The following is a 17343-nucleotide window of genomic DNA, read 5'->3' on the forward strand; positions in this document are numbered from 1 at the left end:
GGACCTACCTGATGTTGACCTTCTTCTTTCTGCAGGATCACTCCATGGTCTGGGTTTGCGAAGAGGTTTGAGATGCTTCCTTGAAAAGTCCTTTAAAATTGTAAAATAGGAACAACTTCGGGTCATGCTTGCATCATTAATTCATCATGACTTGCTTTTGTTCAGGGCTTTTATGAAGAAAGTGTGTTATATTCTTAATGGCAATAATTCAAGAAAAATAATCTGATTGATCAATAAAAATGTTCCTAGCATAAAAACCACCGTCCTGTGCAGTGTGAAAGCAAAGTTAAAGGAAGATTTATTGGTTGTTTTGCAGGTCTGACTTGGAATTGCAGTTTAAGTGCTATCACCATGAAGACAGACAAATGAACACAAACTGGCCAGCTTCAGTCCAGGTCAGCGTTAATGCAACCCCACTTACCATCGAGCGTGGTGACAACAAGACATCTCATAAACCTCTGCACCTAAAGCACGTCTGCCAGCCAGGGAGAAACACCATTCAGATTACAGTCACAGCGTGCTGTTGTGTAAGTACACCCCGCTCAGGGCTGCAGCTGCTCATGCTGACTCTGCTATTTACAGCAGTTTGCAAACGTTGCCTTAGCTGAAAGAGCCTTACTCTCATTTTTTTTCCATGCCTTTTTCTGGTAAGGTTTTTACTTAATGATGTTGACACAGTCAGAGTGCTAATATGGAAATTTTTGCTGCTTAATTGTTGCAGAATGTAGTGGCGTCCTTCCAATGTCTCTGACAAGGTTCATGGTCTAGGGGAGGGAGTTTTATCTCCCACCTTCTCATGTGTGCCTGTGTAACAAGGGAGCTGAAGTCTGTTGATGTAGAAGTAGATGATTGCAATGAAGACTGTTGATGGTACTAATTTCATTTACATAGTGTATTAAACTATACAGTCTTTGGTTTGTCATGAAAACATCAACATTGGTGCTGGTGATGAATTTTCAGTACCTTTTCAGATGAAAAACTCATATTCAAAGATGCAATCTAGACCATTCAGCTTTCCCCTTTCTCCTTTTCCACGGGTTAGTTACTCTTGGGGATGAGTACTGTATTTTTAATGCAGACTGTTCTGCAAATCCAGTCAGAGCTTCTGACTGTTCTCTTGTCACTGACAATAAAGCAAGCTGCTAGCTCTCACAAGGTCACGGTGTGAGGCACTTTGACAAGAAGCCATCCACCCATTTTTCTTTACTTCACATGGGTGTTTCCCTGCATAAGGTCATTTATCTGGTGGCAAAGAGCAGGGGGCAGCATCCTGTGAATCCACAACGAGCTCTGTGTTGGGTAAGAAGATTCAGCTGATTCCAGGCACATCAGTTGCAAATTGTTTTCACAACTTCCAGCGTAGTCTGAGGGCAGGCAGGTAAGGCTAGGCTGTGTCAGACAGTCCAAGGTTTTAAAAATAAACCCCGAAGTCAGAGATTAATATGTCAGCTGAATGTATACTGAATATTCGGGAGGGAGAAAATGCAGAAAATCCTTGCATTTTTAAAGCCCTTCTTTACATGAAGTGTGGAGTAACTGCACAGTGTGCAGAATATCCATAAGGGAGCGTGTGTGCTCAGCAGAGCAGAACCAGCTTTTATGTTTAAGCCTCAGGCTCTCACAGAAACCAAGTGTCCAAGGGAAGAGTGCAGCTCAGTTTGGGAGTGCATTAAACACTCCCAAACGTTTAACCTGTGTGCTGGGTTCCCTTCCTAACAAGAAGTGTTTCCTTGCAGTCGCACTTGTTCGTGTTGCAGTTGGTGCACCGGCCATCGGTCCGCTCCGTACTCCAAGGTCTACTGAAGAAACGCCTCCTCCCAGCAGAGCATTGTATCACCAAGAGTGAGTTTGCCTTCTGTGGGGGTGATGATTTCCCAGAATGTCTATGTTCAGTTGTGATAAGCTATCTCTGCACCAGATTTACTTGTTTGCTGATAACCTAAAGCTGTACTTAAGGAATTTGCAGAACATGATGTGGATAGATGAATGGCTATTTGGGTGGAGGTAACAAAGTTTCAAGGACACAAGCTTAGTTCCTAAAGAGGACTGTCCTATTCCAGAAGAATCTCTCTGGCTTTTCCCCTGTATTTGTCTTTGACTCACCAATAAAGAAAGATTAATTCTTTATTTATCTAGGGCTGCTTTCAGTACTTGTATGACACTTAATTTGATTAAGAATATAGCTGATATGCATGTATGATGTTTTTTCTGTTCAGGAGAATGTTCTAAATTACTCAGAAGACACCTCTGTGGGCCTATTGTTCATTCAATTGTCCCTTAGATGTTGAAGTAATTTCTTAAATGTTGAAGAAATTTCAGATTTCTGTGTAAGAACTTACAATACACTTGTGCTTTCTCACCTTCTTCCTAAACAGTCAAGAGGAACTTCAGCAGTGTAGCAGCTTCCTCTGGCAATGCAACACTAAATGGGGAGGATGGGGTGGAGCAGACTGCTATCAAAGTGTCTCTCAAGTGTCCGATCACATTCCGGCGGATCCAGCTCCCGGCCAGGGGTCACGACTGCAAGCACGTACAGGTGAGTGGGGGCAGTGCCTGCAGGGTCCCTCAGCCACGTGGTAGTGCAGTACCTTCAGTGTGGGAGCACCTAAACATGGCATTTGTGTCTGTAAGCCTCAGTAGTTAACTGTATGATGCTTAATGTAAAGGAGAACAGTAAGCTGTTTGTTTTAGTTCTCAGTGCTAGGAGGCTTTTTTCATGTCAATTTTACTTTTGTCTAACTGCTTCATTTAATACAGTATTTTCCTTTTGTTTTGTCTGGTTTGTTTTTTTTCCTTTTTTGTTTTTTTCTGATACCTAGTGCTTTGATCTGGAATCTTACTTGCAACTGAACTGTGAAAGAGGAACTTGGCGGTGTCCAGTATGCAAGTAAGTGCATCCATACTACATAAAATGCAGTTGTACACACTTTGACCAAATTCAGATCATATTTAAGATCTTAAAGGAGAGAAGAAGGAAGTTCCAGGAAATAAGGTTATATATCACATTTACTTAAATAGCATAAAGTCCAATGAGAATTCCTGCAATATTTTACCACCCTGGGTTATTAGAAATTTAAAAAACATAACAATATATTTTCTCACCAGATTTCATTCCAGATCATCAATGGGTTGTGTAGGGTTCAAAAGAGGATCAGATATTTACATTGATAAGATAGATATCTACAATCTAGAATAAGGCTGATTTTTTTTAAAAAATTTCCAAGGAGCAAAAGCTGGAGTTGTTGCTTAGAGAAAAAGAGAGATGGATACCTTGGTATAATTTCAAGCTAATATTTTGACCAATGAGTTAGCGTACTGCAGAAAAAATGGAAGAAAAACTTGTAAGTGGTAACAGATTTTCCATCCTTGTTTAACTGGGCAGAAAACGCAGCAGAATGTCTGCAGGCCAGTTCAGTGTCTGTCACCTCCTGTGCTCCCTGAACAGGTTGGGAGCGGGCTCCAGCCTCAGCTGAGGAGCCAGGGCTCTTCAGCTCCAGCAGCTGTGGCTGTAACAGCTGGCCCTGGCCCTGCACAATCTGCAGTTGGGTCCTTGCTCTGCCAGCCAGTGTTAGGTACAAACAGCAGTGGGGATTACCCACTCTGGATGCTCTGAGGACATGGCAGGCTGGAGACGAGCTCGTTTCCATTACTGTCCACGGCTGATCTGTGCCCTAACACACAAGTGCTTTCTCCAAACTGCCCAAATCTCTTCTGTCTGCTACATTTGGATAAAAATATCATGAGAGTTGGTTATCTTGCCTTCTTAATTCATGTATCCATGCATCTAGGCTAAATTTTTGTCCTGTGTCTCTAAGCATGAGCACCTGCATTCAGATCTGTCTACATAGCTAAGTCATTTCCAGTTTTGTTTTGTTCTGTCCCCATTTGTGCTACCCATTAAGTAGAGTAGCTGTAACACTTAGTTGCTTTGCAGTAGTACTGTGGACCTCAAAAAAGAGAAAGATCTAATAAAAAAAATAGTGCTAACTGATGTTCACAGGAGAGATCTGCTATGTTTGGAAATACTTCAAATTTGCAGTGTATTTCACTAACAAAAATTACTTAAAGAATGTGAACAGCTTGTGGACACACACAAGTAGATGTATCCTTATTTATTTGGTGTAAATATCCTGGTAATGTAGATGTAGAACTAAAACTGTTTCCCCAAATCATTCTTTCCCTTGCAATATTCTAACATGAAGTTTGGTTTTGTTTTTTTTTTTTACTTTTTAGTAAAACTGCTCTCTTGGAGGGCTTGGAGGTTGACCAGTATATGTGGGGTATTCTGAACGCCATACAAAAGTAAGTGATCTCCCTGCTGATATCCAAGACTAAGCAACTAGGAGTTATGGCAATGAGTACTGAGATAGTCACACCAAAATAGATCTTGGTGATTGAACTTGAATATTCCATTGCATGGTGTCTTGGGGGGAGCAGGTGACAGAGTGAATCAGTTTCCATCTTCTTTGTAGATGTTGTTTGGGTTATTTCTTAATGGCAGCTTCACCAGTGAAGCAGAGGGACGAGCCAGAATGGAGGATTAAATACTTTCTTATATTTACAAGCAGTCCCTCTGATTCAGAGGTGACAAACCACATTGATATGTTTGGATTTCATTGTGTGGATAAACACAGAAATGTGTTCTCATGGTTGCCTTTTTTTAAATTTGCTTTCAGCACACTCTTGAGGAGTAAGAGATCTTAATGTTGTATTACACCAGAGCTTTTCAGAACATTGGTTACCATGCAGATTCTTATGGAAACTTCAGCAGAATTGATTTAAAAATATTCAACTAAATGCTAAATTTTCACATTGTTTTACAGCTCCGAGTTTGAAGAAGTTACCATTGATCCAACTTGCAGTTGGAGGCCGGTTCCTATAAAGTCAGATATTCACATCAAAGATGACCCAGATGGCATTCCCTCAAAAAGATTTAAGACAATGAGTCCAAGCCAGATGATCATGCCAAATGTAATGGAGATGATTGCAGCTTTGGGTCCTGGTCCATCACCTTACCCATCCCTACCCCCTCCTCCAGGAGGCAACAACTCCACTGAATATGGTAACCAAGGTTAGTGCTATGGCTTTGTGCACCCAGCTGCTCTCTCTGGCCTCAGTGCTTCAGTCAGCCTTGTGATTCAGGTGTGTCAGTGCATCCTCTCAGAGTGATACATGAGGACAGTAAATGATATGGCTGCAATTCTGAAATTCTGAGTAGGTCTTTTCAGTTAAGGTTCATCTGGTCAATGGAGTATATATTTTAGTAAGTATTATATTTTGCTTATATATTATAGTAATAATTATTTTATTTAATATTTTACGTATTTGTGCTTGTCATACTCATAGTCATGCAGCCCTCCCTGAATCAAGAAACATTGTATATTACCTTCTATATTCATGGCCTGCCATAATAGACATATTTCTGCAATTTTTTTCTGTGCATTTTCCTTCTGTTCCACTCTCAAGAGAAAACATCTGGTACTACATAAGTAGAAAACCTGACCCATTAACCCTGCTACTTGGGCCACTAGGTTAGCTTGTGGCCAGGTGAGTGACATTCCATAGACCACCAGAAAAGGGACAACTTGTAAAAAACTTTTAGCTGCTTTGCAAACACCTTTGCATTAGAAAATTACTTTTGAGCTCCTTGGCCCATGTGCTACCAGACTGAGGAACAGGGAACTAAATGCAGGCAATGGAGATAGGTTTTCACATTACTGGTATGTTGTGAATAACTCAATTATAGTGACAATTCTGAAAACATGAAACCAGAGACTGTTTCTTTTGCAAGTAACATTATATGAGTCAGTTCAGTTCTGGGAAAAGACCAACTGTTCACACTATCAGAATCCCCAAATTGATTACAAGGTGATACATGTGCTTTTTGCAGGCGTTGAAGAAAAATATAGATTGCGTGCAAAATACGGTTAATTTGCTCCAGTGACTGCAAAACTGATGACAGATGATAAAACCTACAAGGTTTTCAAACAGATGAATGATTACTATAACAAAGCCAAGAGCACTGAATCACTTATTTTCCCCCCATTTAGTAGGAGTGAAGTGCAGTCAGAGCCTGAGAACAGAGCTGTCTATTCCTCACCATATTTCCAGCTCATGCTCAGGAGCAGACAGGATAGCCACATCACATGTGGGGTTTAGGCCTGCTGTGAGCATTGCTGCCTAGACTGTTACTTTGCTGCCTTCCCCTCTGGGTCCTGTAGCAGAGGCAGTGACTGCTCCTTGGAGCCCTGAGTGCCCTCTGGCAGGTGAACCCACCTGTTTGCCCTGCAGTAGGGATGTCACACAGTGTGCCAGATTATCCCAAATGTCTCACAGGTCTCTCCCTCAGCACGTGGCTCTGCCCTTGCTGCAGAGAGGGGCTTGCTGCTGTGTGGCTGTAACCCCTGGGCACAGTGCCTTTTATCTTTATTCTCCATCAATACGTGCGCTGAAACTTAGTGATTGCAATTACATAATGTCCTCTGATTAACAGTTCTTCAGAGCAATGTAGTAGTAGTAGTATTACTACTGTGGTTTATGTTTGTTTATTTGGGTTTGACAGGAAGCATACTGAGGTTTAATTTGCAAACATAACAAATTTTCAGTGCTACAAGACCACATTCCAGCTGCCTGCTAATTAATTATTCCTGATGCAAGGCAAGACCAGCTATGTTCTGTGAGACTCATCCAGTTTGCAGATTAACAAAATGAGAATTAGTAAGACTCTGCAGTATTTACATGATAGATCAAAGTCCTGACATCTTTGAGAAGTACTCTTACATGGCTAATGACTACTATTCCTCCAAGATTAAACTTCTGCTTGTGAAGCTGTGCTAAAGAGCAAATGATGCAACTACTTCAGTTTGTCAAACTCCCTTCTTGAGTTGAATATTTAAAACTGTGGTACTTCTACTGACAAACTGCAGGCTCTCTGTGCAAGCTCCAAAGCTGTTCTGTTATTTCAGTGCTCAGTATCATCCACTTCAGTTGCTTGTATGAAATAGGTGAATGGTTTTAGTTCACTTTTTCATAGCAAATAAGCCACTAGGGTTGATATCTGAGTTAGAAGTGTTAAGAGAGCAATCTTGACAAAAAATATGAAGAGTAAAATCCTTGTACTGGGATATGTGCTTGCTTTAGAATTCAGGAGATCCCTGGGCTGAGGTGGGCTGGATCCCTATGGACGGTGGTCATACAGTACTTGTCCTGCAGAGCAGGAGGGGACTCCAGGCTTCAAGATGTGTGTGTAAATCCAGTCAGTCAAGGGAATTTTCTAAGTTTTGTGGGAGCCCCAATTAGATAAGAACACCTCTTCTATGCCTTTTATGAAGGGATAGAGTAGAGACTGTGCTATGAACTGGTATTGTGGCATCTTCCAGATTCACTTCTGTCAATTATTTTCATCAGAAGCTGAAGCAATGCTACAGTCTTACTGAGTGTTTAGAAGCACAGCCATAAATAACACAGGTGTCCGATAAATAATCCTGGACTTGGGCAGTCAGTCTCAGTTACACTGAGATGCTTCCAGATACAAATACCCCATAGAATTTAATATCCTGTTTACTTCTCAGCATGGTTAAGTTTATGTGGTGACTTGGCAATAGTTTTTCAAAGTGTCAGCAGTTTTCAATTAGTTCCAACTCGTAAATGAATTATTGCAGCAGCCAGTGTTTGGAAGCCAAGTGCCCTGTCCCCACTCTCTCATCACTGGGGCCACAGCTTTGTCAAGCTCAGTGTCACAGCTCCCTGTGCTGTGCAGGGAGGGCACTCATCACACAGCTCCTGCAAGATACTCAGAGATCAACCTTGGAAACAAATCACATCTGTTTCTCTTTCAGGCAACAGTTACCAAGGTCATGGCAATTTTGACTTCCCGCATGGGAATCCTGGTGGCACATCTATGAATGACTTCATGCATGGGCCACAGCTGTCACATCCCCCAGACATGCCGAGCAGCATGGCAGCTCTGGACAAACCTCTCAGTCACCCCATGCAGGAATCTGTAAGTAATGGTGCTGGGCACACAGGTTCTCCTTGGTGGGGGTAAGGAGCTCTCATCCAGCCGATGGACTCACCTTAGGAACTGCTTTTACTTTCTGTGGGTTCCTCACATGGGAAGTTGGTGAAATAGAGTAGTCTTGAAAAATGCCAGAAATGCCAATTTTTAGTTTCTGGCCATTTTGAGGTTTTGGAGAAGCATTTCTGCACTTTTTGACTTTTCATTTAAGCTTGTTTATCTGAAAGAAAGAACCTGGCTCAGTGTGCTTGTATTAATCATTGTGCTTTGCTCTGACACATGAAAAAAATGTACTTCATTCTCTAGGCCAGCAGGACTGTGAATATCCATCTCCAAGAGACAGCTTGTTAAAGCAAGATATTGGATGACTTCAGAGCAGGGACAATATCTTCCCTGGCTTTTTCTCTGAGGGCAAAATTTGCATCAAAGCATTTTGTGGGGGAATTCTACTCAAGTAGCATGAAAGGCACTTTTAAACTTTTGGTAATAGGACAAGCTTGCAGATTTCAAGAAGAGACACTGCCACTGGTCTGAAAATATCAATGTTGGAGACTGAAAAGTAGAGGTTCCTCAGGTCTCAGATGGTGAGGCAGAACTGTGTATTGGAAAAGCAGCTTGCTCAGAGCACTGAGTTTTCTGTACTTTCTATATTTCTCCAGAAATTTATATATCTCCAGAAAATGCAGTACTGCAGCAACTAGGTGATAGAAAAGCTACCAGCAGCATTTAGCTCTTAGGCATGGTTAGTCATCTATTTTAACTCTGTGTGTGGGGTGTGTATACATCCTTTTATGTTCATTTAAGTTGCAGAGCAGGGGGTTTAAAGTGCACTGTTACTGCACAGGAAGGATGTTTAACTTGACAAGTCATATGTGCCGTGTCTTTAGTGAATCCTAGAAAGTACAATTTCAGAATGTAATGAGGAAATGTGGTAGCAGATGCTCAGCAAAAGCCTACTCAGTCAGTGTCTCCTCTAGCTGGCAGTGGGTTTTCCAAGGAGGATGGTGAGAAATAGAAGAGAGTGGAGAAAGAGTTCTCCGTATAGTTTGGAGAGAGTCCAGGTACCAAGATGTCTGCAGAGGAAGAGTCCAGAAACTGTAATGACTTTACCACTTTACAGGCTGATAAATGAGGACAAACATGCTGTAGTTTTGCATTGGCAAATAGTGCATACACAGCACAGAATGGTCAGAATTCTCTGCACAAGAATCAACCACACAGTATCAGAATATAGTAGTGAGAGGAAATGGGCGAACCAGCCTGAACCACTCACAGCTGCTTTCCTTCAAATCAAAGTCACAAGGAACTATTCTTTGCTTCCCATTATCTGGCACCTGCCTCCTGACTTCATCAGGCATACCTTTGCTGTAGTTGTTGCCCTGGTGAAATTTTTGAAGTGGTAGGATATGAAGTAGTTGAATATAAAAGTAAAGAATTTGTAGCTTTCTGAAAACGGCACTGTTTACATATAGCAGAGGTGAAAGTTCCTCAAGGCCATGCATGTTCCAGAGCTGTGGGGGTGTATCTAGGCAAACGTTAATGGACTTCCAGTTCTGTGGGCCAATCTGTAGCAAATTTAATACTTGCTTATGATAGCTGGCAATTAAAGTAAACCTTTGCCTCACTTCTCCCTCATCTATCATGCTACTCAAGCAATATCATTTGGGAATAGCAAGCAGTGCTAAAGCAGATTCCTACATTATGTCAGTGGCTGGTTTTCTGTAATGAGAATCAGTTTTCAGGTCTTTTAGCAGAGGAGAATTAGATTAACCTTGTCAATGTGGCTGTGCAGTTTTCAGTACACATTTGAGGACTCTTAGTGCTCCTGCACGGCCTTTTCAGTGTTATAGAATCTCTGCTTTTCTCTTTCTTTCTTATCCTCTGTTCTTTTCTCTCAAAATGAACTGTTTGTCTGTAGCAGACACTCAAGAAAAGACATCTTTTAAAATGACTGCTTTTAGAGAAATTACATGCCTTTAACACATGCCTAAATTGTGTAGTTGCATGTCTTTAAAGAAACACTTCATACAAAAACAACTATAAACAAATGGTGTGATTGTACCGAGGTTTTAAGGTATCGCCTGTGCTGTTCTCTGGCTTTGTCTTTCCTTTTACACAGCAGCTTTTTGTAGTTTGCACGTACTATTCACTTTGGCCATTTATAAGGTGAGTTGGGATTGGATGTTCTGTCCTTTTAGACCTGAGGTCTCTCTTACTGGAGCTGAATGCTGCCGAGGAAGTTCCTAGCAGTCCTAGTTTGAAGATTTATGTGGTGGCCCTTACACAGTTGGTAGGCAGAGAAAGTTGATCCCTCCAAACATACTGTGTAGGTCACTCCAGGAAATGCAGATATTTGCCCAGTGTGTTTAGGGCTGGGTAACCAGGGATGGATCAGTCAGAATTTCCTTCCCTTAACACTGCTGTTCTGCTCCTATAGAAGAAGAAAAAAACCAGGATCTGAAACATGACCAGAATACCTCTTCCCCAGCACAGTGTTGTGAGAGCTGTGGAACAGATACCACATTGCAGCAGTGCAAGATTGCTGCAGAACAGCTGCCACAATCATGGCAGCTCCTGTTTGTTTTCAGAAATTTTAACCACATTTTAGACAACAGGGAATTCAGTTAGCTCTAGTTTAGTGTTTCTTGCAGACAGTGTAAGGAGGGACTGAGCAATGGATGATGACGCCATAGGTTCATACACTCAGGGAGGTGATATGAGCTGGTGCTACTGTAAAAAGTCATTGCCCTTGTTTCTATTTTCACTTTTCCCCCCTCTCAGCAAAAGTGTTACTGCAGCCATGAAGTGATCTGGACCCAGGTACTGATGTGACTGGAAACTAATTCAGGGGCAGGGTGGGGAAATTCAGTGCATGTCTACAAGGTTTCACCTTGCAGACGTGGCAAACAGGTGGATGGGAAAAGTGACCAAGAACATCAGCAGGGTAGGCAGGATGGCATCTTTTAACAGTTTTGGTAGCTAACACAGCAGAAGAGTTGGTAAAACTGTGCCCCTGGTAATGGAGAGAGATATAAACCATTGACTTAACCTGGTGATATTTTCTCCACTAATAATTTTCTTCAGAGACAGAAAGAATATTGCTGTGCAGTGGCAGGCCCTGTTGCTCCACAGCTGTACATCTCAGCACTCCTAGAGGTCACTGTTGGGCTGTAGAGCTGTGCTGCTCTGTGCTATTAAGCTGAAGATGTAGTTGTCTGCTCGAAGCTTTTCTTTCATAGACTGTAAATACTTTAAGAGTGTCGAAGCTTCTGCTGCTAAAAACAGCTCTGGAATTATTGTGCAAGCAAAGGCAACTTTGTTAGACTCTGCATTCATAGTGAGGGTCAGTGCTTTCAGAATAAAATGATGGGAGTTGCAGGTGCAAGCGAAACATACCCAAAGTGTGCTGCTTACAATGTGTTTGCACCATAGCAAAATTATCATCATTTAGCTGAATGCAAATAGAAAATGTTCCCATCCTGAGCATTTTGCTTTCTCTGAGAGGCTGGTGGAGTAGTGGCCTAAGTTGGATGGATTTGGAATCTGCAATGGCTCTTCAAAGACTATGATTGCCCTCAGTCTTACAATAAACAATTAGTCCCTATACACCCATTGTCTAAGGACCCAAGTGACTGTGTTATCAGCTAAATATATATTTAAATCCTTGAATGTATAAACACAATGTAGTATTTCTGACCTGCTTATTTATACAACTCTCATATGGGACAGAAAGCCAAATACCATGGAAGTAGAATCATTTCCACAAACTTTTGTAATACCAAAGTATTGAAAAGTACCTCCATGCAGCTGAGTGTGACTGTCCCAATGGATCAGTATTCAAGTTTCAGTTTTTCTAAGAGTGGTGAAAAGTATTTTTTAAAATATTTGTTTCTCTAATTTTTTATGGGAATATTTAATTAAGTTTTCTAATAACCTCCCTTTTGCTTTCTGAAGCTGAAGGCTGAAGTTGAGATAACTTTGCAGTTTATGTGATATGAAAGGGTGAATACTGACATAGCCTTTTGCTGGTTTCTGTTGGCTTGGCTGGATGAATTTCATGCTGTTGTTGTATGTATTTGTTCCTTTATTTCAGCTTCACTTTGTCCAATACGTAGCATTCCTCAAAAAATGGTTACATTTTTTGTTTCTCCATATGCCCAATTAACATGAGATACCTGATTCTGAAGCATTCAGACACTTCTTTCTCATGGCACCAAGGTCAAGCCCCAGAGATTCCACTAGCATTAAATGTGACATGCAGCAGAAGGAAGAGTTGGACTTGTGCATTTTTATTGCTTCTCTGTCATGTGAGAAAGACTTTTCCCTCATTCGGTAATAGGGTTAGGCAGACACATGTGGATTGGTAGCTTATTCCCCACAGAAAACATAAAAAACCACTAAGCTCTTGCTAGACAATTTATACAGAGCAGAGTGTGATTGTTGGCTTAGTTGAAGCTAAGGCCGTGTACTTTGCAGTCAGCAGGTGTGCAGCCACCCACAGCAGCTCGGCTCATGGTGGGGAATGTGCTTCCTGAGTGCCTTGGTTCTGTCAGCCATCAGAACCCAGCAATGGCAGCAAGGAAAGCCTTCAGCCTTTAACAGGGCATTCTGAGAAGAAAAGGAGGGAAGGAGTGGGGAAGAGCTGGTGTTTGCAAGATGTTTGTGAAGAGCTGAGACAGGAATAGGCTGCAGTGTCAGGAAGCTACCGAACAGGGGAGCTGAGCAGAAATGATGCATTTTCTCAGGTAATGAGTTTCCTGGCATAGGGATCATTCAGCAAATTCTCTGTTCATTCATAACATTTTTTAGGGCAAAAGCATCTGCCTTGCTAATGCTGAGCAGCGGCCATAAGCCCCCTTCCCTTCTCTTTGTGGTGCATTGTTTTGCATCTTCATATACAGTTTTCCACATTACAAGGAAGCAAACCAACAGCTCAAGTTCAATGTGGTTTTTCCCCTTGCAGAAAACCTTCAAAAAGCTGAAACATTTCCTCCAGCATTGGGATATGGAGTTTCCTTTTCCAGTGGCGCTTTTTTCTTTTTGTTGTTGTTGTTTGTTGATTGGTTTTGCTGGGGTTTTTTGTTGTGTGTGTCATTTTTTAATTTATTTCATTTTATAACATGCAGTTACAGAGTCAGGCACCGCGAGCACTGTACCTTGTGGCCTCACTTTCTTTTCCTGCTTTTTTCCTCCTCCGCAGATCCCTCATCCCGGCAGCACTGATCAGTCCCATACTTCCATGCAGCAAGGTTTGCACGTCCCTCACCCCAGCAGCCAGTCAGGGCAGCCATTACATCACAGCGGGCCTCCTACCCAGCAGTCCCGGCAGCCACCCCCGGCCGCTTCTAGCAACCATCCACACAGTGACCTGACCTTTAACCCCTCCTCAGCCTTAGAGGGTCAGGCTGGTGGACAGGGAGCACCCGACATGCCGGAGCCCTCGCTGGATGTAAGTCTGTGTCATACTCTCATCTGCCTGCCATAGCGTGTGCTTCCATCGCGCGGGAGGGCGGGGAGGGCAGGGGCCGGGGCCGCTTCCACAGCACATGCCATCCTTCATGCTTTGGTACATGGGCACCGGTGCTGCAGCCAAGGTGACAGGGCACTCCTGACCTGCTGGGAGAACGGATGGCTCTGTTGGAGCAGCTGTGTGGCGTGTGAGCCATAAGCCTCTTCCTAGCACCGAGGCAGGCGCTTCTTTAGGCAGCAGCTCGGGCACCAGGCCGGGAGCCATCTCCTCCTTTCCCACCTCGGCGCTGGTTGGACTGTGCTCTCCTGGACCCTGAAGCTGTTGCAGTGCCTGGACAGGAGGAGGGCCACAGCTGTGTGAGGTTCTGACCGTGGCATTGCTGTGCCACGTGAGCTCTGTGCTGAGCCCTGCGGCATGTCCTGGCCAGCAGGAGTGGGGTCTGTGTTGGCCCACCCTGTGACACAGTCCCTGCTCCCTGCAGCCAGAAACCATCTGCGCCCTTCCAAACCCACTCTTGTGGGTGGCTCAGCAGCATAAGTTCCTCTTCCCAGTACACCACACAGGGACATAAACAACATGGACATTTTCTGCCTCCTTAGCCACCATCGGAGGTAGCTCACAACTAACTGAGGTCTAGTTTTAAGTCCAAAAGTAGTCTTCCATCTCTTAACATCGATTCAGTGGAGTTGGAAGTGACTTACTTGCGGTATATCTCTCTGGTTAGCCATCTACCTCCCAAAATATAAATCCTCAGCACTAGGATTGGATTTTTGTTTGAGTCATGCATTCCTGTATGTGTATCTTCTGTCTGTTCCAAAGTCTGCTGCTGCACAGTTAATTTCCTTAGAGATGTGTTTGCTTCTGTGCCTTGGATTTATATCTGTATTTGCTGTTGCTGTATACTTGCATCTCCCCTGTCACACAGGAGCACTGGGCTGGCAGGTAGCCTCACAGGGGAGGAAAGGGGTTAGGGAATAGATAGGGGCTTCAGGGTGCTGCAGGAACAGTGATCAGTGAGGCAACTTCTGCTATTTCACACAATACGGTTGTGTGCACATCCTTTGGGAACAATAGTTCATGTGGCAATTCAAGTTCTGAACCCTTAAGGATCCTGTCTGAGCAATACTGAAAGGTGAAATAAAAATGTCTCCTTTTTTTCTTCTAATATTTAAGAAACATACAGTATTTTGTTATGGGTCAGGCACCCATTCCTTGGTGAGAAGCAAAGTACAAAAATCTGTACACTTGCACAGTACTGTGGTTATCACTGATGAAGGATTGCTGGTTTCTTAACAGGAGGCAAGTGCTGTACAGTGTGGGAAATAAACTTACTGGAAATACCTGTGATCCTGATCAGATGGATTATTTTAATGGGTCTCTTGTGGCTGAATAAAGTCCCATGCAGCAAAGCAAACAGGGCACTGTACTGTGGGCAACTTGACCCACTCCCTCCTGGCACAGTCACAGTCATTCTGCAGGAATTCAGTGAGATGCAGTCTGAGGTTTAACCTGGGTTAAAGAATCCACCTCCTATGGATGCAGGCACAGACAGGGGAGATCTGCATGGGTACTTCAGACAGAAGAGGCTCAAGGCTGAAATCACTGGTTAGACCTCTCCATTTGCACTTCAGGAGCACAGGGTACATGTCTCCAAACTCTACCCTAAATCTGGCACATTCCTGTAGCTTCTGTCCCCATCACCCCCTCACAGGCCCTGGCACTCCTCTCTCTTCTGTCCCTGCTCCAGCACAGCACTCTCAGTTCCCAGCGAGTCCTTCCTGAGGTCTCTGGGTTTCCCACCAGTGGGGCAGGAGGCCAGCTCTGCTGCCTGTCCCCTCTGGCTGAGGGAAGCTGAGCTCACCTTCACAACTCAGAAGACTTCAACTTCACATACTGAGCTTATTGCTTAAAACTTCCAGTCTTCTTAAACTTTTTAAAAAATCCCCAGCATACAAGAATGAGTCTCATAGATGATTCAAATTTTTAAGAACAAGTTGTAAAATTGTAGGACAGATTTAATAACTTTTTTATTTCTCCACACTTGGTGGGGCTGCTGTTTTCTTTTGGACTTTTTCTTTTTGGATTTTTTCACAATATACTCATAAAAAATTCTAATAGGAGGTGAAGTAAATTTAAAAGTCTCACATCTCAATACAATGACAATAGCATTTTTGCCATGAGTAAAATGAGGTGGTAGCTTAAGAAGAAGATTCCTTCTGGGAGATTCTGTTTATGTAAACTTGACATTGCGTTTTTTCTAAATGCTTAGAAAGCAGTAAACTTTTTTGGCATTTCATGTTTAGCTTATTGAAAAATTTGTTTATCCATATAATATTAGAAGACGAAGTTTCATTTGCACAAGAGTAATAGAAGCATGTAAATACAGTGTTAAATTGAAGTGGTCAAGCTTTTGGTTTTATACTATTTGAAAACATTGAACAACTTAAAATTAATTTCATGTACCTACTATTAAGTTTGTTAAAATAGTCCATATATTTCTGTATTTAAAACAATGCAGAACATAAAAGGGCTTTATTACAAACTGTTCCCTGCAATTTTTTATATATGACACTTTTATATTTGCCTAGGAAAGGGCAAGATGCATTACAGAGCAGAAAACATTGCCTGATGCACAACCCAGGAGTTACAATGTGCTTGTCATCTGTCAGATCAAAAAGAATGTGTTGTGATGGTTTATTTCCATTTTCATGGAAATACAAATTGAAGTCCCATAGCTATTCATTTTGATACTTTAAAGCACTGTGCAGATTAGGTCATCTTCTGTTGGATGGAGTGTTACACCTGTGACCCTTTAAAATGTCTGGAATTGCATGTAATGCTGTAGTCAAGTAAGTACTTCCAACCACTGTAAACTCCTGCCACAGAAAGGAGAAGGACTCGCCCAGCTGCCCTGCCCCTCCTCTCTCCATTCTCCTCCTTAATTGGTTTTTTTTTTCCACTTTTCCTGATTTGCTGGTTGCTTTAACCCTGGGTGAGTTCCTTGCTCCAGGTCACTGCCCCAGAGCTTAGATCAGTGCACTGAGGAGTTAGTAGGGGTGAGCAAAGGACAGGGCTGCCTCCTTCTGTAGAGTTGCAGGCTTTGAGTGGCCATCAAACTGATGTGTGAGGGCCAGACCAGCCTTTGCCCATCTACCTTGAAGCTCAAATGTGGATTACTCCAAGTGCTTGTTTCAAATGTTTATGCAGTGTTTTATAGGAAACATCCATAATGAGCATTTGTCCAGAAGGTTTTGTCGGTATCATGAGCCAGGCAATATGATGGGGAGGTGGATTGAGAAACCCTAACTGAGATGATAATGTAATTCACAGGTGAAAACTGAGTCACAGAGACTTTCACAAGCAATTGGATACTGCATCATCTGAGGGTGTTAGGCTTGTGACACTGCCTTCTGTTTTATTTGGCTATATTGTTATGAAAACCAGATTCCAGGAACGTGTGGTGTTTAATCCCTTTCTTTTCTCAGTTGTGTTTCTGTTATCTGTAATTTTTTATTTTATCTTTGTATTTTATAGCTGCTTCCAGAACTCACAAATCCAGATGAGCTGCTTTCATACCTGGATCCTCCTGATTTGCCAAGCAATAGCAATGATGACCTTCTGTCTCTCTTTGAGAACAACTGAAACCATGTGTATTCTCCCATCCTTTTCACTTGTTCACACGTGTGTAGCTGCACAGCGAGGAATCGTAACACTCCTTTTCCACAAGAGAAGAAAAACCTCACAACTCGATCCAATGGTGCACTCCCTGCTTTCTTCATCTCAGAACTGCTTTTGTTAGCTTCAAAGACTGCGAAAGTGACGGGAGAAAATAATACAAAAGTTAAATAAATGCAGT

At 42.6% G+C, this 17343-nt stretch overlaps 1 protein-coding gene across 8 annotated transcripts in view; it reads left to right on the forward strand.

The window, feature by feature from the left end:
- The window catches only part of ZMIZ1 (zinc finger MIZ-type containing 1), a 333497-nt gene extending 316368 nt beyond the window's left edge, over positions 1-17129 (forward strand). For 7 of the 8 annotated variants that reach the window (XM_054277262.1, XM_054277264.1, XM_054277263.1 and 4 more), the window contains 9 exons: positions 317-527; positions 1737-1842; positions 2376-2536; positions 2820-2887; positions 4234-4302; positions 4824-5071; positions 7839-8002; positions 13218-13466; positions 17022-17129. In XM_054277262.1, coding sequence (XP_054133237.1) covers positions 317-527; positions 1737-1842; positions 2376-2536; positions 2820-2887; positions 4234-4302; positions 4824-5071; positions 7839-8002; positions 13218-13466; positions 17022-17129 — 1384 coding nt within the window. The remainder of the gene's footprint in view (positions 1-316; positions 528-1736; positions 1843-2375; positions 2537-2819; positions 2888-4233; positions 4303-4823; positions 5072-7838; positions 8003-13217; positions 13467-17021) is intronic. The other variant, XM_054277265.1, reaches the window with a different exon arrangement.
- Positions 17130-17343: the final 214 nt, after the last annotated feature.

Source organism: Melozone crissalis, unplaced genomic scaffold (genome assembly GCF_028551555.1).
Source record: "Melozone crissalis strain CALT ecotype California unplaced genomic scaffold, PUWL_Pcris_2 ptg000019l_1, whole genome shotgun sequence".
NCBI classification, from domain to species: domain Eukaryota; kingdom Metazoa; phylum Chordata; class Aves; order Passeriformes; family Passerellidae; genus Melozone; species Melozone crissalis.